The following is a 23,744-nucleotide window of genomic DNA, read 5'->3' on the forward strand; positions in this document are numbered from 1 at the left end:
TGACTAAATGGAGACTCTTTTGTTTACAAAGTTTAAATGCACTGGTCTGAAATTGTATCAGTATACAATCCAGATACTAGTCATATAAACTGCCCAGGGGCAAAGAGGGTCTCAGTTCTACCCTTCCCGATCCTTTATAAACCCCACATCTGCACACTTTCTATCAGCTCCATGATGTGGATCAAAAATGCACTGAGAGAGTGAAAGACCAGCGGACACTGTTGGTGAATACACTCTTTAACGACATAGTAACAAAAACCCAAAGCTTAAAATCTAAGGGTGAATAGTGGTTGGAAAATGGTTGTGTAGAAGAAAATTAGGATCATTTCTGCAACATGGAGCATGAATGTAGGATACTGGCCTTTTAAAAGCTTTTGAAAGCAGTCTTACACATTTTAAGACCAGTACATATCTCCAGTCTGTCAGAACAGTGCAGACTCACACTAATCTATCTTGCCACTGTGTTAAAAAGGCCTTAGAGTTGCAAACGGGAAGTGCCATAAATAGGAGCTGATGCAGGGAAACGCCACCATCTGCAAAAACTATACTTTTCATTTTCAGTAGAAAGCAAGAGTCGTAAACTGACTGCTTCTTTCCGTATGCTACAAAACGTCTGCTTTGATACACATGGATTAAGTGTGTACATATAGAGAATGATGTTTAATAAGAGTTAGCTGCTTCTTTCTGTTATCTGTTCTTCCGCTTTAGCTGTTGTGTCTTGGAGTAATCTGTGTTCAGTGCATTTATTAAAGAGTGGTTTCTATTCAGAGCTAACTTAAAGGGACAGTACAGAAAATAATCATGGATACAATTACCGGTAGAGTAAAGGACAGTTTTACTTTTTTATCCAATCAGAACAGTGTGCTTTTAAGACACAGTGCAACTATTTAATGCTATCTAGTGCTTGTGGTTTAAACACAACAATAAATGAACCATTGTCTGACAACAATATTTACATGGACAAGATAATGTTTAAAAACATATAAAAAGGTAATGATTTACTTATCCCAAATGGTGAATTATAAAGCAGCACAGATAACAGGACAGATATGCCAGGAAATGTATACAATATATGATACATTACTTAAATTACTTACATTAATAAAATAACCATAATTACAGCAAAAAAGTAAGAATTCAAATTTCTGAAGGACAACATTTAGTTTCATTTTTTTTTAGTTTTTAGTTTTTTTCAAAACAAAGCTTTATATGCTGATGATTACATAATCTGAACTTCAACTTTATAATTTTATTAATAGAACTTGTAATATCTTTGCCGAGCTGTAATGCCAGCCTTAAGTAAATTAAGTAAAGCTAAGCTAAGTAAATAAAACTATAAAAAAAACTATAATAACTATAATAAAAATAACTATAATAAAAGATAATAACTATAATAAAAAAATACCTTTTTTAAAAGTCAAACAACAATTCTTTCCTTAAAACTGTTTATTTGGGTGAGTAAAGCATGTCCATTTATTTACAGTAAACTTAGATTCCTGAATTTCCAGCTGGAGTATTAGCATTAGCGGCTAACTATGGAACCTGACAGGACTACACTGAGAAACCCTGAGTGCTCCAGTAAGCCAGGGTGATTTTAGCTAGTGGTTCATCCCACGAAGCTTGTTTTAACACACAGGCTACAGTCCAATGTACTTCCCTCTGAACAGAGAAAGAGCTAGCGCGATTAACTGCTAATGCTAATGCTGCTTCAGCAGTGCTAACCGGGGTTAGCAGCAGGCTACAGGCTGATAACAGTTGTTACAAATCCAAAGGAGAGAACAGTGAGATAAAAAAAAAGTGAGGTCAAATGAGTGCAGCAGTCACTCCCTTTACTCGTTGCTTTAAGAGAGAGAGAGAGATGATGGAGAAAATGAGGCGGACAGACGAGAGTTACTGAAGCAATACTCCCAAACCACCACAGTTCCCGTCATGCAAATCCATCCGTTTACAGCTTAAAATGTCTGGGTAGAAGGTGCACTGTATTATTTGTGCGACTATATGTACTGAACTGTCACACTAGTATGTATAAAGACTTTTTGAAGCTGAACATATTTTATCTTTTGTAGTTTGATTTCTTCCTGTTCTTTGCTGAAGACCTATAGTGCTGAGATGTTCTGGGGTCTTCTTGGTTTAGATTGTATCTCTTCAGGTAGTGCATGAATGATTTTTTGGTATGGTTTGGATTATGTTTGAGAAGACATCCACAGTCCATCTTCAGCTTTTGAACAGATGTTTTGACGCTTGCATCCAGGTTTTGTTGATATTTTGTAGAAAACTTTCTTCCCATTTGAGTAATATTGCTAGTGCCACTTGCATGACCTTCACAGATGGCAAGGTGTTCTATAAATTTCCTTTAAATGTTTAGACATACATTATATCTGCGTTATGTTTTTTTTTCTAAAACTCTTCTGACTTGAAGAGTGTCTAGATGTTCAGTAGCAGACTTCAAATATTTAATTATTTATGGCACATCAATGTCACTTCAAGGTTTCCTGCGACTGTTTCATGAAGATTATGATTGTGCAATTTACTCTGCACAAGGAAATGATGCACCACCCTCTTGGTTCTTGGCAGTCATATTTTACTTGTCAGTAGTTTTGGGCACAATTCCCCTGAAATGTGATTTCTTAACATTACGCACTGTAGAAACCACAGGCAGAAAATGCTTGGCTTGGCTTTTTGGGGAGCTCGTTTTTTTGTGTGAAAATATTTAGATTTATATTTGATTAGTGTTGATTAATAAGAGAATAATGTGTACGAAAAGAGAATATCTGAGAAAATGATATGTTAAGCTGTTTAATTAAACAGCAAATGGGCATTCATTTAATTTGCCACAGATAATTAATAATATAAAGGATCTATAGATATTTTCCAGGGCATAGCTGCTGCAAAACTGTACTGCTGCTGTTTCTTACATATCAGTACCTTTACAGAAAGCAGCACTATTTGAGTATAGTTTCATTCATGAAAATATTATGTCGTTTTTTACTGGCAAGTACCTTCTTCAGTTTAGTAAATACCAGCTATTCCAGCTATTGCTTCCTGTAGGTACAGTTAGTAAGAGGAACAACTTTGGGTTTAAAACAGAAGTTTAAACATATGCAGAAATATGCTGACCTCTGTATGAGGGCGTTTAGCCGTTTGAAGCCAGTGGGTGTGGCATTAGCATTAGTCACTGTGTCGGCTCTATAGCTGTTGCCAGTGTTTAGGTGTAAAGTTCATAGAGCTGTGCAGTATGTTTGTGTACAAAATAGTACATTCATGAGTCTATGCCTCAGGAGTGTGTATGTGACCTTCAGGGCTCAGTGTCTGACTGTGGGTTGATGTTTGTAGGGATTATGTATAAACTATTCATAATAATTTGCCAAAAAAAATGGAATTGATAAAAATTGCATGTCACATGCAGTGGGTGTTGAGGCAATTGACGTGGAGATATTGGGTGTTGAGGAGATTATTTAAAGAGAGGGTTTATTAAAGTTGTGTTAGTAGGATGGGGTGGAGTAATTGGGTGTTGAGGAGATGGGGTAAAGTAATGGGGCATTGAGGAGATGGGAATGGGATGGTGTAATGGGGCATTAGGGGGATAGGGTTGGAGTAATTGGGTTTTAAGGAGATGGGTGGAGTAAATGGGTGTTGGGAAGATGGGGTGGAGTATTGGGGTGTTAGGGAGATGGGGTGGAGTAATGAAGCATTAGAAAGATAGGGGTGGGGTAATAGGCCATTAAGAAAATGGCATAGAGATGGGGTGAGGTTTTGAGGAGTTGTGGTGATGTAATGAAGAACTGAGAAGAGGGGGTGGAGTAATGGTGTGTTCAGATGAATGGAGTGGAGTATAGGGGATTCAGGTGAAGTAATTGGAGGTTGATATGGGGTGGAATATTGGGGAGTTGATGACATGGAGGTAGGTGGAGTAATGAGATGCTCTACATAATTCACAGTTTTAAAATACTTTAAAAAGGGAGAAATAGTCAACTAATGCTCCTTTAATAATAGAAAGCATGATGAAAATTAAATTTAGGATTTTATTCCACACAATTGTTGTCACATGGTGTTTACACACTATAAAGGGCAGCTGGTGTTTTCACCTGGTGTTAAAAAGTCAAATGAGGTTTTGATATGACAGTCATGATATGCTCCTTTATTTGTGCCTGTTAGGCTTTGTGTGTTCTGTGTGTTCCTGTTTGACTCCTCGTGGCATTGGTCGGTGTGTGTGGTACAGAGGGGCGGGTGATCCTTCAGTAGTGGGTGTTTTTAAAGGGGCCGAAACAGCGGTCCTGAACAGCAGGCCTGCATAGAGGCTCATTGTATGAAAGCTGGAGTTCAGTAAGCCACTGGGCATCACAGAGGCAGCTTGTGCCAGTCCCCACGACTTATAAAGCTCTGATACATATGAGCTGAAGACTGGCTGCTTACATCACCTCACCCCGCCCCTACAGCCCTCCAGCTTTTACTGGCATTCTGACTGGGCAGCTGGAGCCAACATAGCCGATCCCTTTCAGTTGGGACCTACATCACACACCAATTGAATGTAAGAAGTAAAATGCAGTTTAAAAAAGAGTTTAAATGAGATGAAAAATTAAGACAACAGACTTTACCAAAGACTTTTAAAACTTTTAAATTATTTTGCTCAAGTTTTTGTGTTACAATATTAATATACAGCTCTGGAGAAAAATAAGAGACTACCTAAAAATTTCTTTGATTTTACCTAACTAAAAAAACATCTGGCATATAATCAAGAGGAGGATGGATGATCACAAGCCATCATACCAAGTTGAACTGCTTGAATGTTTGCACCAGGAGTGGCATAAATTTATCCAAAAGCAGTGTTTAAGACTGGTGGAGGAAAACATGTCAAGATGCATGAAAACTGTGGTTAAAAACCAGGGTTATTCCACCAAATATTGATTTTTGAACTCTTAAAAAAGCTTTTTATTATTTCAACAATTACTCATTTTCTGCACATAAATGCTCTAAATGACAATATTTGTATTTGGAATTTGAAAGAAATGTTGTCCATAGTTTATAAAATAAAACAACAATGTTCATTTTACTCAAACATGTACCTATAGATATAGGTATATATAGCAAAATTGGAGAAACTGATTCAGAATCTAAAGTGGTCTCTTAATGTTTTTTCAGAGCTGTATATGAGAGGATCACCAGAATATGAATTATGGGCCAGTAATTATATTATTATTGTACTTATCTGCCAAAAAAAAAATTATGTAAAAAGAGAAACTAAATATACCTGGTTACAGGATTAATTCAGTGATCAATTCCAAAACAATACTTGTCTCTAATACACTAGTGGTGATGATAAATTACCCAGCTATGGTTAGAAACCATACTAAAGCCTAACCATACAAATAGCTTGCCTGTTTCTATGGCTGCAGCTCACTGTTTGTATGCTGTTTGTATATATACCCGGCAACCCTGAGCGTGGAAAGGCACCTCACAGTTCAAATCAGAAGATACTGACTAAAGCTTTGCTGATGAGCTGTTAGTGCTTACACTCTTGATCTTAAACTTAATTTCTGATGATACATCCTGACCATGTTACTAATGAAATATGATCACTTGCCATTTTCTCTTTTTTAAGAAATTGTCTGTTACCATGGTTATGTTTCTAATGTCACTATGAAGCACTGTTAGTCAGTAGTTACTTAATCAATTCATTTAAACCTGTCATACTGTTGCTTATGCTGCATTCACACTGTTCTGTCACATAAACACACAGTAATTAATCCCATTCATTTAATTGGGAAGCGTTGGTTCTATCAGACCTAGCCAGGTGGGTCATCATGGGTCTGGCATGTAGAGTGTTTGGATACGGTGTAACGAAAAGCTGAGCCAATACTAAATTTATGTAAATTAATCTGTCCATGTGATGCGTCTATCCAATCAGAAGAGAGCAAGTGTTTGCCTGATACTTGTTCTCAGTGCAACGTATGAAACATTTGTTCTAAATTTAAACATTCTGGTGAAAATGATTGCAGTTTAGGGGCAGGTTTGACATTAGGGGGGACACATTTGTTAAAATGAATGAAAGCCCACCCTATAGTGACTTAGAACAACATTTGCAGAATTACTGTTAATCACAAAAAAACCAAAATACATTATTTCTGTACTTCTGTTTATTATTAGTTAAATCCAGCCAAAGATGACTTTACAACCTAAACATGTTACTCCCCATTACATTTACTGTTGTTAGAAAAAAATATGCGTACAATGTCTGAATTATATACATATATGATAAAAACTGATCAGTTATTAGTTGTTGTGCTGAAATTAGAACCCCAGCCAGGAAAAGCACCCTCTATTGGCAGCGCACACCCACGTCTTCTTGGCTTTAACTTTACTTAGAAAATAGAAATACTAGAGATACTTTTCTCAGCTACGCTGACTCCTAAGAAATAAGGAAAAAGAAACGTCACCTGCAGCCTCTCCCCAGAGGGGGTGTCTTTCCTGGTGGAGGTGTTGAATTCGGCACCATAGTAGTGCCTAAATCTGCACCCCGACATGACTCGGCAGCGGGTACACATCATCTTCTTGATGAAAGCAGAGATAATTGCTTTGGCAAATTTTAAGAAACACGCTCAAGAGAGGGGGTGAATTTCATGGCGGAGGTGCAGAATTTAGAGAGTTTCTGCTTTTTCTGCTGTCTTATTTTTGGGGGTGCCAAATCTACCTATTTCTGTGTGTTCATGTCCGTTAAAGCGAGAGAGCAGTGTAAATGCAGCGTAAACCACACTATAACAGTAACTCTTAACACTGAAGCTGTGACTCTAACACTGTGATGTGTTTTCAGTAGCCGAACCTTTTCTAATCTTTGGCATGCTACAGTAGTTCATTCTGTTAGCTAAGGGAGTGTGTTGACAGTGTTAAACATTTGTCAGACTAAGCGGATTGAGACTGGACAGGGGGGCTGGGCAAAAAAAAAAGGCTGGCCATAATTTATGGGCACACCCCCTGCTCACTCCAGTTCAGAAGAGTGGGCTGATAAGAATGCATGCCTTCTTTCTCTCTCTGTTTTTTTCACTGGCGTCCATGGTGGAAAAAATGCCTTTTTTTAGCCTGCCTAGAATGCCTGACTTGGAAAAAAAGTGAAAAATGAAAAAGCTGAAGTGTTGCAGACGTGTTCAAGCCAGTGGTTCCTAATACCACTTCTTAGATCTTAGCTCAGAATCTGTTTTAACGTGCCTGGTCAAAATAATCAAACACTATTATAATATTAGAGCCAGGTGTTTCGGATTAGTTCTGGCCAGGCCTTCATCTTTCATCTATTGGCTACACCACCCTTTTTTTCTATATATGTATACACAAACACAAATACAAGTTTACAAATACATGTGCACAGCTTCCTTATTTCTAATGATCTTTTAGGTCACAGTTGCAATAGTTTTTGAGACCCTCAACAATTCCTCAACAAAACAATAAACAGCCAAACAGTATTCAGTTTAATATTGATATTGACAATAACATGCTGCCAATACATTAAATTAAATAAATATTTAAATATAATAAATAGTTAAATTGCTTCTCAAGACTAGCTATACTCAGTAATTGGGTTTGGCTTTTCACCTTAACCTATGAGCTTATGTTCAGCTTAAGTTTCTTCAAATGATTTGGTACTATTTTTAAAACGTACAGTAATTTGTCCTAGGTTGACCTTAAGGGGGTTGAGCCAGTGTTTTATGGACATCTAAGTTTTGGTGATGGAAAGATATTTTAAAAGAAAAGGTTTAATATGTTTGGGTAGTGTTAGTGAGGAGATGTCATTAGTATCTGAGACCCTGAACCTTGTTGTCCATCACCCTTTGTCCCATCATTACAGAACTGATGCTTTTCCTCTGACATTTGACAGCTTTGCAAAATTCACAAATATATCTAAGGTAAAACCGCAGGGGTTTGTGGACAGCATTATCTGGGCAACGCTAAAGTTGTACCTTTGTTGTGTCTGGAGTTCCCCTGATTCTATTTATAGACCTTCATATCACCTGACGTCTATAGGGGAATGTCTGTTGCGGCCATTACTGTAGATCTGATTACTAATAGAGTACTTTACTATTGCTTCTGAGTAATATTTAAAACATTTACAGTCATCTGCCCACAGTACTAATATATAAATGAGCTGAATGTATCTGATTAAGTTTTGAGCTCTGTATCAATATATTTAGACATGGGACTGGGCTTTAAAAATAGACCTGACTGAATGATAATTATAATAGTATAATAATAGAATAATAGACTAATAGCTTGTAACTCAGTAGTAACAATGCACAATCAACAATAAACAAAAGAGCCCACAATACACACCCACAGTTCTACAGTGGGCAGGAGAAAAACTTCTTACACAAATGGGTAGAGTCTTTTAGCTGGCCCAGATAGAGTCTTTAGACAGGGAAAGGAATACTCTTTTATGATCATTTAAATTTAGACTGCTGAATATCATCTACCGGACTTTACTTATTACTTATTTATTACTCTATGGAGTATTACATGTGAGCATTAAAAACTCAGTAAAAAATACAGCTTGCAATTTTGACTAATGGTGTAGTGCAAAATTACCATATCACTATTACCTGGGCTAAATGCAAATATGAAATATTGGACAAAATCTACTGAATGATTTGCTTTTAAAACAGAAAAAATACTAGCAAAGTGATGTACTAGATGTACTGTAAGTAGTTTAGCAGTTAAACATTTGAAATCATGTTTTACATTAATATTTTTCACTAATGCATTCAGTAACAACACAAATGATGCATATTTAAAAATACTGGAAGCAAAAGTTAGATTTTAGGTGTGGAAGTCAAATTTTCCAGAATGTGAAATTGTGAAATTCTTTTTTTTTTTTTTAACCCAGCAGTTTTATGCAATTTTATGCAGTAATTCTGTCTCAATTGTTATATTGTATTTTACGGACTATAAGGCACAACGTATTATAAGTAAAAAAAATGTAATTAATAAAAAAAAACATCTTTTAAAGTCAAATGAGTGCGGGATATAAATCTAAACAGATTTCTCTTCTGAAATTTTTATTTGGGTGAGTAAAGCACTTCTGTTTATTTACAGTAAGCTTATATTTACAATATTTTCAACAGTGCGGTTAGTAGCAGTGCTAGCACGACAGCACTACACTGAGGAACCCGGAGTGTTCCGGTGAGCCAGGGTGCTATTAGCTAGCGGTTCCCAAGTAGCTTGTTTTAACACAGTAAACATGCAGGCTACAGTCTGATATACTTGCCTCTGAATGGTAAAAGAGCTAATGCTGTGGTTAGCAGCTAATGCTAATAATGCTTTAGCCTCGGTGCTGGAGAAACCCAAACTGAAACTCCTGTATAACGCTGTACTTCAGGAGTGGCTTTACTGCTTTTTACAACCTGACTGGTCGAACTTATACATAAATTGATCCAGATTATAAGGCACACTGAAATTTTCTTATATAATGAATAGCTATTAAAAACTTGGACACGGTGGTACCAGTCCTTTTCGTTCTATAGTAATGAAACCAACATCACGCTCTGTGTTTACAGTCCAGCCTAAATTATCAGAAATTAGGATCAGGTTTTCCTCTGGGTAACCAGTTTGTCCAGTATGTGTATTGTTTCAACAGTAAAAGTATAGTTGATTTACTTTATTACGAAATGATTTATGTTTCAATTACCTTACAAAACTGGAGCTCAGCTCTGCTATTTTTGCCACTGAGACAAACTAAATACTACAGTCCAATTTTAACTTTGAGCTGCTATGAACCATTAAAAGAATAAAAAAAGTCATGTTTAAAATAGTTTTTGGTCCCTGTCCAAAATTTTAGACAGTCTATTTCAGCCAAGGCTGTTGGTCAATATTTCATATGACACAGCAGAGTAATGTTTTAACTGATTTCTGTGGGAGGAAAAAAAGTGTGTGAATATTAGCACAGGAAAAACTAACTTTAGTATTAAAACATTAATGACAGTTTAGAGGAGAAATATGAGAAAAGAAAAATAAGATGATTTGTCACTGAAATGTGTGCGGATTACCAGAGCAACACATTGTACAGCAACCAGCCAGGAGAGGCACTAGACCTGTAATGGCTTCCGCTTTTGAAAGACGATTTCTTTCGTTTTTTGGTGTTTTATCTGTCAGGATGTTTCTTACTGTAATACAGACTTTGGTCATCTTAATCCAGAGAGTGGTCCAGAAAAATATTTTATTGGATCATGTATCGTCTATTTAGGACTTATAGCCAAGTCAGATCACTTGCCCAGTAGCATGCTGATGCTCTTATGCTCTTGGCACAATTTGCTCATACGATACATGAAATCCATTTCATCCATTGCAGTGAGTGGTCTCGGTTTAGGTCCAATCCAGTACCGATCCTTTCATTTTACAACCATGTTCTAGTAGAGCGCCCTCTGGAGTCCTCTAGGTGCCGTTAGCATTATTCACCACTCTAGCATTAAGGCGTTTTCTTAAAAAAGGTAACAAACAAACAAGAGTCCACCTCTATTTATAAGATATTAAACACAATATAAAATTGACATTAAAAAAATTATGTTAACAAATAGAACATATCAGCCCAAAGCATTATATAAACTGTTTACAAAAAAATAGTGCAGTATTATTATTTAGCAGCACATCTGCACTAAATTACTGTATGTAGCTGTATTATTTCGAGAAAGTTAGTTGTTACATTAGGTACTTACTGGGTACTGATATTTAAAATTTTGCATGAAAATCATGTAGAACCGCCGCAGAACTGGGTCACTAAATAACCACATTTGTTTCAACCACTATGGTACTATTCAAAGCAAGCACTGACCGCACTGGATTACGTCAGCAAGATTTCCAGAATGTCCTGCATGACAGACACGCCCTCTTCTCTATGTTCTGCTAACTGAGCAGATGCTGCTGACCAAGGGTGGCCAGCTGTTGCTCCTTCTCTTTGTGGCATATTTACAAGCACAAATGCTCAATCCTGCATGTGTGCAAAGTGTAAGGTTGTGAAGCGCACTTCACACATGCACTGAGCAGCTGACCCCGTATAATAATGTGAACATTTGTGAACATGATGTGTAAAATTAAGGCCAATCTAAGTATTAGTATTTGGAGTTATCACCCAATTGTTGCTTCAGCTAATCATATTAAGGTGTTTTTGTGGTCAGATCACACTTAGATTTCATCTGAACACATAAAGACCAGGTGTAAACACACCGAAGACCCACTTAAACTAGGCTAATCTGAATCTGAAGACGAGTACAAAATGACTTTTTTTTTTGCGGGACATGATGTTGTAATATTTCTGTACACCACTGATTATTACAAATTTTTATTCCTAGTATATCCTTATGCATCAGTGTCTGAGATCCAATTAGCGAACCTGTTCAGACAAAGAGTTACATTTAAATAGACTTGCCTAAGAGGTTTGCACTGTATATCCTGTGTGTATCAGATATCAGTGTCAATAAGTGTGTGTGTGTGTGTCGTTAAGTAATGGAAATATTGCTGTTTTATCAAGTTTACTGTTGCAACAGTCAGTGAGTCATAGATGATGATTTGTACTTTGAGTTTTTGGAAGCTCACCGGATAGACTGCCCATTGTTAAATTAACAATTAACTTACTCTCCTAACACCTCTAACAAACTAACTAATTCTAACCTCATCTCCTTCTTCCTCTTCTCTACTCCTCTATCCCATTATTTCCCTCTGACCTCCTTAAGACCCTATCTATAGATGTTTTATTTTTAACTTCTATTATTTTTGTACTTAACCTCTTCTATTATTTGCACTTCAATATTATTTTTGTACTTAACCTCTTCTATTATTTGCACTTCAATATTGTATAAGTCGCTTTGGACAAAAGCGTCTGCCAAATGTAATGTAATGTAATGTAATGTAATGTAACAAGCATGCCGTGAGTTTGTTTAGTTATCAAGAGTGGCTTATGTAAATACAGGTCAAATATGGTAGTTTTTTCTGATGATGGGCAGACCTGTCAAATTAGAAACATTACACAGGCATCACTTGTGTCCCAAAAGTGGCTAGACCAGCAGTTACACAGCTATATTGTAAAAGAAGAGTCTGGTAATGTAAAGCTTAAAATCGCATAAACCCTTTATTGCATTTCATTAGTATTAATACTCTTTCAGCACTTATCAAGCAACACATATAAACCGATTATGATCACCTTGTTTCTACAGACAGTTTCCACTTTTTCAGCTTATAGCACTTTGTATCTTATAATTACAGACTGTAGTCCTTCTGTTTCTCCGCATACTTTAATATTATTATCCTCCTTTCACACAGTTCTTCAACTGTCAGGACCCCACATGAGAGACCACCACAGAGCAAGTATTATTTTGGGGTGGATTATTTTCAGCACTGCAGTGACACTGGCATGGCGGTGGTCTGTTAGGCTATGTTCACATTACAATCCACATTGCTCAAATCCGATTTTTTCTCAGATCAGATTTGGCTATCTTGACGGTTCACATTCGCATATATGGGTGATCTGTATCTGTGTGTAATGTGAACAAATGTGTTCCTGAAACGCCTCACATGCGCACATTGATTTAGAACCACATATGAACGTGACTCTGAATTTGAGAAATCAGCACGTTGACATAGCCATGAAAAAATCAGATTGTGCAAAAAATCTGATTTGAGTCACTTTAGCCTGGTAATAAGAATGTAGCCAAACAGTGCAGCAACAGATGAGCTTCTTTCTCTGGCTTTATAGCTACAAGGTGGAGCAGTAAGGTAGTAGTGTCACAGAGTAAACAGTGATTAAACACAGTGTTTAAAACCTCCAGCAGCACTACTGTCTAATCCACTCATGCCAGGACAACAACACTTAAACACCACCAACATACCCGTGTCACTGCAGCATTGAGAATTGCATTTGCATTTTGCATTTTAAAACATTGATTTTCAAGAAAAGATGGACAGTTAAAATAATAAATACACTATAATTATATAGTATATATAGTATAGTATAGTATAGTACAGTATATAGACAAACTTTTTTTCAGTTGCACTTCACACTGCATAAAGGGCAGGCTGAATAAATAGCTTTTAATTTATGGTCCTCTAACATATACTAGAAGACTCTTCCTTTTTAATAGACGAAGCACGGAATGTTTTAGTTTTTTAGGTACATGCTGCTTAAGTTTCTTGGATTCTTAAATGTCAGTTGGCTCTGTGTGTCTCTTTGACTTCTCCATGTTGCTTCCATTTGAACATTAAATGGAGCAGAGTCAAGTGGATACACACGTTATCATGTTTTAAGGGGACAGTACATGCACACACTCTGTGAAGGAAAATGTATAAACATAATTAAAAAATATATATACAGCTCTGGAAAAAAATAAGAAACCACTTAAAAATTATGAGTTTCTTTGATTTTACCAAATTAAAACCCTCTGGAATATAATCAAGAGAAAGATGAACTGCTTGAATTTTGCACCAGGAGTGGCATAAAATTATCCAAAAGCAGTGTGAAAGACTGATGGAGGAGAACATGCCAAGATCCATGAAAACTGTGATTAAAAATCAGGGTTATTCCACAAAATATTGATTTCTGAACTCCTAAAACTTTATAAATATGAACTTATTTTATTTGCTTTATTTGAGGCCTGAAACTGTAATCTTTTGTTATTATTAAATGCTCTAAATGACAATATTTTAATTTGGAATTTGGGAGAAATGTTGTCTGTAGTTTATAAAATAAAACAACAATGTTCATTTTACTCAAACATATATACCTATAAATTGCAAAATCAGAAAAAATAATTCAGAAATTAAAGTGGTCTCTTATTTTTTTCTAGAGCTGTATGAGCAAGTGTATTTCGGTTTGAGCTGTGGTGTCATACTTAACTGAAAAAGGATGGTGGGGCTTATTACCACTATAATTATTATTATTATTATTATTATTATTATTATTATTTCCACACTTAAAGTACTGCAGCTTGTCTCCATCTAATGCTGAAATAGGAGCAAATAGAAGTAGAGAATGCAGTAAAATGAGGTGCAGAGGTGAGTGTAATTAGTGCACATATGCATTTCCCAGTGGTATTCATGTTAAAAATTGTGGGTCCTTGGTGTGAAACTCTGTAAAGGGTCTCACGTAACTAACCTCCATTTAGCATAGGGTGTGGAATGCAGTGGAATTAACTCCCCCGTTTCTTCTCACCATGCCCTGGTAATTACGAAAAAAAGGAAGAAAAAAACAAATGGCTTAAACAGCCCCACAAACTTCCCGGGAGACGAGGAATTTAGAGTGTAGCTGTTAACAGACACCTAGCACCAGCAATCTGTTGGTGTGAGAAGTGCAGTAGGAGTAGTTTTTGTTCTGCTTTCTGCTGCTAATAGTGTAATGGGATTTTACAGCATATTTATTGTGCAGAAAGTATGATGTTGTTACTGCAATATATTAGTCAGCTATAGCTTAGAAAGAAACATAAACAGATTTAGACAAATTATAATGACAATAATGATTGTAGTAAAGTGCTGATTAGATGGTATATTTATTCATTGTTTCCTATCGTAAATAGTTTTAGTTTTCTGAACTTTATAAAGTGTTGCTGAAAGAAAAAAAGGGGTTCTTTGATGTGGGCAATATGAAAAAAGTAATACAGGGATCCAGGGAATATTTGTCAACTGACAATATTTGTCCAAAACTTTTTTTTATACGTACAGTTTTTTTTTTTTGTCATACCAGACCAAGAACCTAAGAACCAGACAAATATTTTTATTTGGTGCATCCCTGAAATATCATATAAGAACCAACAATTTTTAAATTAATATTTGCTTAAAACCATTGAATCTGCTCTTTGCAATAGATAATGCAGTTTTTCCATTGTTCTTTAAGCACCAAGAAAATCCATGATAGACTCTACAAATATACAACTACTTTTTCTGGCACATTACGGTAAATAATGATAAAAATATATATATTTTGAGTATATTTTCATATCATGTTTTTGCTGTAATACCCACTCTTCACTACTTCATATTTACACAGAATGAAAAGTATATTACCCTTATTACAATTCACAGACTACTGATTTAATTATATTCAAGGGTTAAAATATAAAAAAATATTTGTACTTATTTTTCATTACTTCATTAACATGTACAAAAACTTGCTTTCATTCACTCTTTCTTAGTTTTTCATTTTTTCTGTGTTTTTCTGTGTTTCTCTCTTCTGTAGGTCCTGAGCTTTATCATCATTATCTGCTTTGCAGCGTCGGCGTATGGAGGTTATTCAGCTCTGGCTATCTGCGAGATGATCTTTGCCATCATCTTCTTTGTCATCTTCATGATGGACTTTGACAAACAGATCCAGTTCATCAACTGGACCTGGACTGTATGTAACAAATTAACATTTACACTGTTCACACACAATGCGTATAAATGCACATCATGGAGCGTTTACCATGATTATCAGTTTCATTCCTAAAACAAGTTCAACCGGTCCCAAAACTTTGCAATTATCTTAGTTTAATACTAAATACATGCACTCCCTCTTTATTGCATAAATTTGTTGTGTTAATAGTTGTTATTAAATAATGATTCTATAGTGTATTTATTTATGAATCCACTCTAATTTTGTTGCCATAGTCTGATGAAGATCAACACAAGACTTTTTTTTCTTAAATCAGATTTGAGTCACTTTCTTATGTGGTTTTAGATCATCAGCCGGTACTGCCACAAATGAATGTGCAAATGCATGTCATTTTAGGAACGATTTTGTCTCATTGATACTAATATTTTATGTTAATTGCAGTTTATCTGTAAAGTATTCAATTTTGATATTAGAAAATCAGAATATCAGAAAATAATTTTTTATGTTTTAAAACTTTCTCTTCAGTAGTTCAGCTGAAAATGTGTAACCTATATATTATTCAGATGTATTACACACATTGTTTATTCATTTTATTGATCATAATGAAATGGAAACCCAAAAGTCAGTATCTCAGAAAAAATTAATTTTATATAAGACCAATTGGTAATTTTGGCAATTTGGGCTGTGTGCCAAGTCCTGCTGGAAAATGAAATCCGAATCTCCACAAAAGCTGTCAGCAGAGGGAAGCATGAAGTGCTGTAAGATTTTCTGGGAAAACACTAAACTGACTTTAGACTTGATAAATAACACATTGGACCATCACCAGCAGATGACATGGCTCAACAATAAAAGAAATAAACACTTAAAACAGATCACTCTGTGAGTAATACATTTATATAATATAATATGAGTTTTACATTTTGATCTGAATTAATGAAATGAAGTAACTTTTCAATGTTAATACAATTTTCTGAGATGCACCAGGTTTTATTTTTTTTACAATGCATGTTACTGATCTTGTAGAGATAATTTTGTTGTTAAAGCATGTAAATTGTGAGATGTCTCGTGTGAATCTAATAAACACACAGATGTAAATGCAGCTTTATGTGTGTTGCAGGACTTGTTCCGTGCTGGGATTGGTGCAGTGTTGTACATTGCCACCTCTCTGTTCTGTGTGATTGGTGGGTCAGGTGATGGAGCGCGCATTGCAGGCGGGGTCAGACCACTTTCTTTTATCTTATAATAAAATAATACAATATAATATACTCTGTTATTATGAAAGTGAAGGTGTCTGTTATTTTATGTTATTGTCACAACTGTCATGCAAAAAGTTTTGTATCTCTATGGTTACGGACAATTACCACTTTACAATGGATTAACTTTCAATGGATTTCATTGTTTTTATTCCAGTTGCTTTTGGGCAATTGTTATTGACCTGTTGATCAAAAACTTTAGAAATAACATAAAGAACAGTACTCAGATTAAAATAATTTAAAAGATTAAAAAAAAGAACTCAAACGTTACAAGTTACAAGGTTCTGTGTGACACTGATAATATTCAAGTCATATAAATAAACAGAAATGCAATGTCTTGATATAATATATGATTTAATGTTAAAATGATGCACACACTTAAATAAAGTAATTAAGTACATATATATTTTTTGTGTGGTTGTATAATGAATATGTACTTCTCTCTGTTACAGGTGTTTGGCCTAATCGCTGGTATTTTGTTTGGTTATGATGCCTACACAGTTTTCCAAGATATCAAGAACACTAGAGGGCGTGCAGCTGCTTCCACAGGTATGGAACACACCAACACATGCACACACACACACACACACACACCAACACACACAAAGTGTTTAATTATGTTGTTTCCATGTAATACCAAATACAGTAAATATTCAATATTTTTTCTGACAAAATTGTTATTATTTTTTAATTGGAGCTCTTCGCTAAGAGTGAGTTTGTAAAATTAAACTTATGCTTTTAAGCTTAAACTGCAGAAACAGGTGTAACAATATGACATCCCCGTGTGAATATATGCTATTTCACGCTAGATCTTAAACAGAATTGGATCAGATTCATTCTTCTTTTTCCTATTGCCTGATCCGGCATTGTCTGGATTCATTGCATATAGTTTATATTTATAATATGTATCCCCTGATGTTGACATGGTATCATTTTAGTAATACATTTGCTAGATATTGAACATTTTATTCATTATGGTAATTGCGTGTCACTGTTTAGAACAGTTTAGAAGCATTTGTCTCAGTTTTTATAATTTAATTTTGTTATTTATTTTTACTTTTTACTATTTAAATAAAATTTAGACAGAATTTCATTTAAACAATAATACACCAGAGGGAGTGCTAAATCTTAGTATTGGTACTGTTGTGCTGCGGCCGTAGAGTATTTTATTGTGATTTTCCCACAGTTTCATTACGCTGTTTATTAAAAGATTTTGAGTTAAAGAGGACGAGAAAATACTATCTGTTTCCATTTCATTCTGGTACTGCTCTGTTTGTAGCTGCGCTGTTTGGATTGTAAGCGCTGCATCGTTGCTAGGTTACCTGTATGTAGCAGAGTAAAACTCCTCTCAGCCAATCACATCGCAGGTTTAGAACTAACTGTGGTATAATTTAAAAACTGTGATTATACCATTAGTTCCGACCCCGCAATGTGATTGGCTGAAAGGCGTTCTATGAGTGTTGTTATCAGCTATTAACCGAAGCGTGTATTACTCCACTACATACAGGTAACCTAGCAATTATGCAGTGCTTACCAGCCAACTCCTGTAGTTTTTATAACCAAACACATTGAATTTTCTCATCCTCTTTAACTCAAAAACTTAAACAAAACAGAGATAATAGAAGTGTGGTATAATCACAATAATACACTCAAGGTTTGTGCTATAATGGCCTTGTGCCTACGACCGCAGCACAGCAGTGCCATATTACACATTATAACACTCCTTCTTTTATTATTGCTTAGATAACAGCTGATAACGGCACACTTAGAAAGCCTTTCAGCCAATCACATTGTAGGTTCAGAAGTAACTGTGGTATAACTTAAAATTATGAAACCAAATAACTCTGATTACTGTATCACTCTTGCTGTACTAACGTTAAAAATATTCTTTGCCCCCCCCCCACAGATGAGAGAGTTTGAACACTATTTCAGCAACTCCCATGGAAACACTCAGAAAAAGGAAGATTAAAAATGGCAGGTGAAGAATTTCAGGGGTCTGATGGTATGATGAGTTGAATGTTGTGGAGTTGAGGATGCTTTGAAATTCTAAATAATGTAGGTGTCCACTTATTTATAAGACTGAATTCTGTACTGATTACTGCATAGTGGAAAAGGCTGGAGAAGCCGTTGACTGGCATTTTGGTTGAACCAAGGTCTACCTGCATAAAATTCAGATGATAAAGTAATATTATTTCACTGGTGGTATAAATGTGTCTGTTGATATCAGGTGGAGATTATTTTAAATTAAGGACAGAAGTAATGAGAAAGGCAACAGTGATTTTACCAGTGGATCCAAGCTGAGTGGACCCGTTTTATCATCACATGAACACGTGTGTGATGAGTAATTGAGGGACTATTACAGAAGAAAGGGAGATGAAAGCCTTGCTTCAGTTTAAGTTAAAGGTGCTATTTTTGAGTCTAACTAAGGCAAACATCATAGATTTACATTTGCAAACAAATTTGATTTTTAAAAAGTAACTAATATTTGATAACTTTGTTTATTATTCTTAACAGAAATGAAGCAATAGTATACTTTAAAAGTAGAAGTCTTTTTATGTAATAACTTGATCATATGTTGCCATATTAAACTCTTACCTCAAAGGCTACTCCGCTATGTGTAAATTGTGGCATTTTGGTCAAATTTAAGTGCCATGGAAGTAGAATAGTGGATTTAGGGTTTACCCAAAACCTGCTAAATCCAGCCCAATCAGTTTGTCACACACAGTCAAAGACAGTACAGCTGTCAAGTAACATGAAAAATGTGGGTAAAATATATGATTATAAAGATAAAAAATAAGTAGTAGACATAAACGTATAGAAATTACAAATCAGTAGAAACTGAAATATTAGAGTTAATTTGTGCAACGTAGGAGATTGGGAAAGAGATATGTACATCTTTTGTCCAAACTGATCCAGTGAATAAAAAATACATATTTTGCATTTTTCTTTTTCATAATTTCCAGTGATATGGACGTAAACTGATCCTACAGGAGGTAGTAAATACTTAAAAGATAAAATCATGCCTCACTGTATTGGAAGAAGAATGCTCTTTTTTCCCTCTGTGCTGTAACAGTTGTGTTGTGATTGGGTTATGCTGTTGTTTGTGCACTGTTTGCATTGTTTTTTCTTTGTCTTGGAACTTCAAGTTTGAATTTCGTTGTTTTCTACGTGCAACAATTGTTAATTATGATTAGTTGTACCTAAACTAAGGACCTGACATGTGCCTTGCTTCTTTTTTGACTGTTTTCTATTCAAGAGTGCAGTAATTAAAATTTCTTATAGCTTTCCACACAGTCTACTAGATTTTAGAGCAATTTTAAAGAATTTTACTAATAGTTTCCCTTACTGTAAAATGTTGCCTTAAGCTATGCCGTATACAGCTCTGGAAAGTCCACTTCTAAATAATCCGTTTCTCTGATTTAACTATTTATAGGTATAGGTTTGAATAAAATGAGCATTGTGATTTTATTCTATAAACTACTGTCTACATTTCTCCCAAATTCCAAATCAAATTTTGTAATTTAGAGCATTTATTTGCAGAAAATGAGCAGTTGTCAAATTAACGAAAAAGAGGCAGTGCTTTCAAACCTCAACTAATGCAAAGAAAACAAGTTCATATTCAATTAGAAACAACAATGATACTAAAGTTTTATCAATGGAAGAGTTCAATAATTGTTAGAATAACCCAGACTTTTAATTACAGCTTTCATGTGTCTCAGCTTGCTCTCCACCAGTCTTTCACACTGCTTTTGGGTGACCTTATGCCACACCTGGCTCAAAAATTCATGCAGGTTAGCTTTGTTTGATGGCTTGTGACCATCTAGCTTACTCTTGATTACATTCCTGAGTTTTTCAATGGGGTTCAGGTCTGGAGATTGGGCTGGCCACGACAGGGTCTTGATCGGGTGGTCCTTCATCCACACCTTGTGCACCTCTGCAGGTCTCCATCTAGACATTTCATGGCCAGGTGTTGAGCAAAGCTGAAAATGATCTTGCTCCAGTCCTCTATAGTCAAATTCCTATGATCTTTTGCAAACTTCAGCCAGGCTCTTCTTTGCTTCTTATTGAAGATGATCCTTTTTGTAGGTTGAGCCCTGCCTCTAAGAGATTGTTTTGAACTGTTCTTTCCATGCACTTCACCCCAGCTGCCATTTGCCATTCTTTTTATAGGTCACTTGTTATCATTCTGCCATTGCTCACTGACATTCAAATAAGTTGAGGGTCAATTTCCAGACCTGAACTCCATTGAAAAACCTCTGAATGTAATCATGTGAAGCTGAACTGCTTGAATGTTTGTGCCAGGAGTGGAATAAGGTCACCCAAAAGCAGTGTGAAAGATTTGTGTGAAGCATGCCAAGATGCATGAAAGCTTTGATTAAAAATCAGGGTAATTCCATCAAATATTGATTTATGAACTCTTAGAACATTAGCATTGTTTTCTTTGCATTATTTAAGGTTTGAAAGCACTGTACACTTTTCAGTATTTTGGCCATTTCTCATTTTCTAAAAACAATGCTTTATATGACAATATTTGTATTTGTGACTTGGGAGAAATGTTGTCAGTGGTTTATATATATATATTAAAATCAGAGAAACTGATCATTTTGAAGTGGCCTCTAATTTTTTTCTAGAGCTGTATATTTCTTTTCTGTCAACAATTACAATCTCAGGTTTTTTGGTTTTATTTTAGCCAAGTCAAAGTGTTTCTCCTGCATCTTTATGCTCATCCTTGCAACATAATACAGACAAAAGTAGTTCTGCAGTATTTTTTTTTTTAATGTTAAATATGTTCTCTAAAATGTTACCATTCTTTTTTTATGACACATTGCTCAATAAACATCTGTTGTAACCATGTCGAAATGTGTGGGTGCAAACAATAAAATCATAAGATTTTGAACAGCTCTGCTATTTTAAAGCATGAAAGCCTTGTGTGAAATGCATGTAGCACCACCTTCTGGAGATTTGATGAAGATTTTTGCCATAATTTTGCATTTATAATTACACTGCCCAGAATCGCTAAGAGTGTAGAGAGTGTAGTACATTGTGTTCCAAATTATTTTGTAGGTGATATTTTTTTCCAGATTTTCCTAAATGGCCAATGCTAATGACAGTATAATAAAAGTTATGACCCGTTAAGTATGAATCCAATTTTATTAAACGAACCTCCCAATTATAACAGTAATATTTTTTAAATAAATCAAAATTCAATCAAAAGTTTTACATTACTAAGCATGCCACAGGTTTCAAGCAGTATGGGAAAGAAATAAAATCTCTCTGCTGCTGGAAAGTGTGAAACAGTGCAGTGCAGTGCTTTGGACAAAGTATTAAACTTTAGATCATTTACGAAACCTGAAGCCCGATCTAAACACTGTGAGGAGATTTAAGGCTTATTCAGATTCAGATGGTTTTTTTTTCCAACATTACAGCAACCACCTGGGACACCAACAGCAACCACTTAGCAACACAAAAACAATCAGCTACTAGCCAATGAGGAATGCCATAACAATAAAACCACTACTCTCTTCAAATTCTGCTTTAAAGTCGCAAGTATGACCTTCTGAGGAGGATTTGAAGGCAGCGTCAGCAACACAACAGCAACCATTGCACCACCCAGGATGCTATAGCAACCACCTACCAACCACTTAGCAACACCATAGCAGTCAATTACAAACAATATATATAAAAAAACACTTGGAATGCTAACTTACCAAGGTAGAAACCTACTAACAACTGCCTGGAGTTAGCTGCACAACTCCAGAAATGCAGATTTGTAATGATTTTAACATAATCATTAAAAAGAGAAAAAATATCCAATATTACATATTTGTCAGTGGCAAAAGTATGTGAACCCTCAAGGATTAGCAGTTAGTTTGATGGTGAATTAAAGTTAGGTGTTTCAAATCAATAGGATAACAATCAGGTGTGAGAGGGCGGAGCCTGTTTTATTTAACGAAAAGGATCTGTTAAAGTCTGCTCTTTACATGTTTCTTGAAGTGTATTATGGCACGAACAACGGAGATTTCTGAGGACCTCAGAAAAAGAGTTGATGTTCATCAGGGCTGAAAATTGTTACAAACCATCTCTAAAGATTTTAGACAGATTGTGTACAAATGGAGAAAATTCAAAACCATTGCCATAAGTGGTTGATGAACAAAGATCATTTTAAGAGCATGGTGTGTAATAGTTAGGTCAAAAAGGACCCCACAGTAACTTCTAAACAACTGAAGGCCTCTCTCTCACATTGGTTAATGTTAATGAATAGATTTTAATTATATCAGAGAATTCAAAAGGAAAATGGCAGGAAATCTGTCCCTGAACTGAATCTCAAGAGAAGGTCATGTAGCAAGACAACGACCCTAAGCACACAAGTTGTTCTACCAAAAAAATAGTTCAAGAAGAATAAAGTTAATGTTTTGGAATGGCTAAGTTAATGTCCTGACCTTAATCCAATATAAATGTTGTGGGAGGACCTGAAGTGAGATGTTAATGTGAGAAAACCCACCAACATCCCAGAGTTGAAGCTGTTCTGTACGAAGGAACAGTCTAAAATCTACTTTTATGTCATTCTTATGCAGAAATATAGAAAATTGTAAAAGTAAAAAAAAAAAACTTTTAAACACCACTGTACCTGTACCTTTCCTTATAAAACTAGTACACACCTCAGACATTAGATTATATATATTATAAGGTAGAATTAAACATAATGACTCTTTTAGTCACTTCTACCTAGAGTTTTGCATCTGTAAACACAATCATTGAAAGTGCTGAAATATTACAGTCATAATCTAGTCATCTTTTGCACTATTCCCTTTTATTTCACTGATACTATAATCACAGAAAAGTTCTTACACCTTGGATTTGGTGAAGTTGTAAATGCCCACTGAAGCACAGATTGGTATTTTCCAGTATATAATATATTTTGTAGTACAAGCTACAATAATAGCACCATGTAAATAGAGTTAAATAATATAAAAGAGGATAGAAATACTCGTAATGAGCATCAAAAATAATTAATATACAAAAGCAATAAAATTAATAAATAATTAAACAGCAAAAAAACTGGCCTTAATGGGCTGTTGCTGTTTAAAGAAAACACAAGCATCGGACAAACATTGTATGTAGCTTGTGTAAAAGAGTATTTCAATTCTCATAAATGAACC

General features: G+C 35.3%; 1 protein-coding gene across 1 annotated transcript in view; it reads left to right on the forward strand.

Moving 5' to 3' along the window:
• plp2b (proteolipid protein 2b) overlaps positions 1-21,481 on the forward strand; it is a 30,182-nt gene extending 8,701 nt beyond the window's left edge. Inside the window, exons 2-5 of the mRNA XM_022670633.2 lie at positions 15,197-15,352; positions 16,449-16,547; positions 17,037-17,133; positions 18,491-21,481. Of these exons, the coding sequence (XP_022526354.2) occupies positions 15,197-15,352; positions 16,449-16,547; positions 17,037-17,133; positions 18,491-18,504 (366 nt within the window). The 3' untranslated portion in view covers positions 18,505-21,481. The remainder of the gene's footprint in view (positions 1-15,196; positions 15,353-16,448; positions 16,548-17,036; positions 17,134-18,490) is intronic.
• Positions 21,482-23,744: the final 2,263 nt, after the last annotated feature.

This window comes from Astyanax mexicanus, chromosome 12 (assembly GCF_023375975.1).
Source record: "Astyanax mexicanus isolate ESR-SI-001 chromosome 12, AstMex3_surface, whole genome shotgun sequence".
NCBI classification, from domain to species: domain Eukaryota; kingdom Metazoa; phylum Chordata; class Actinopteri; order Characiformes; family Acestrorhamphidae; genus Astyanax; species Astyanax mexicanus.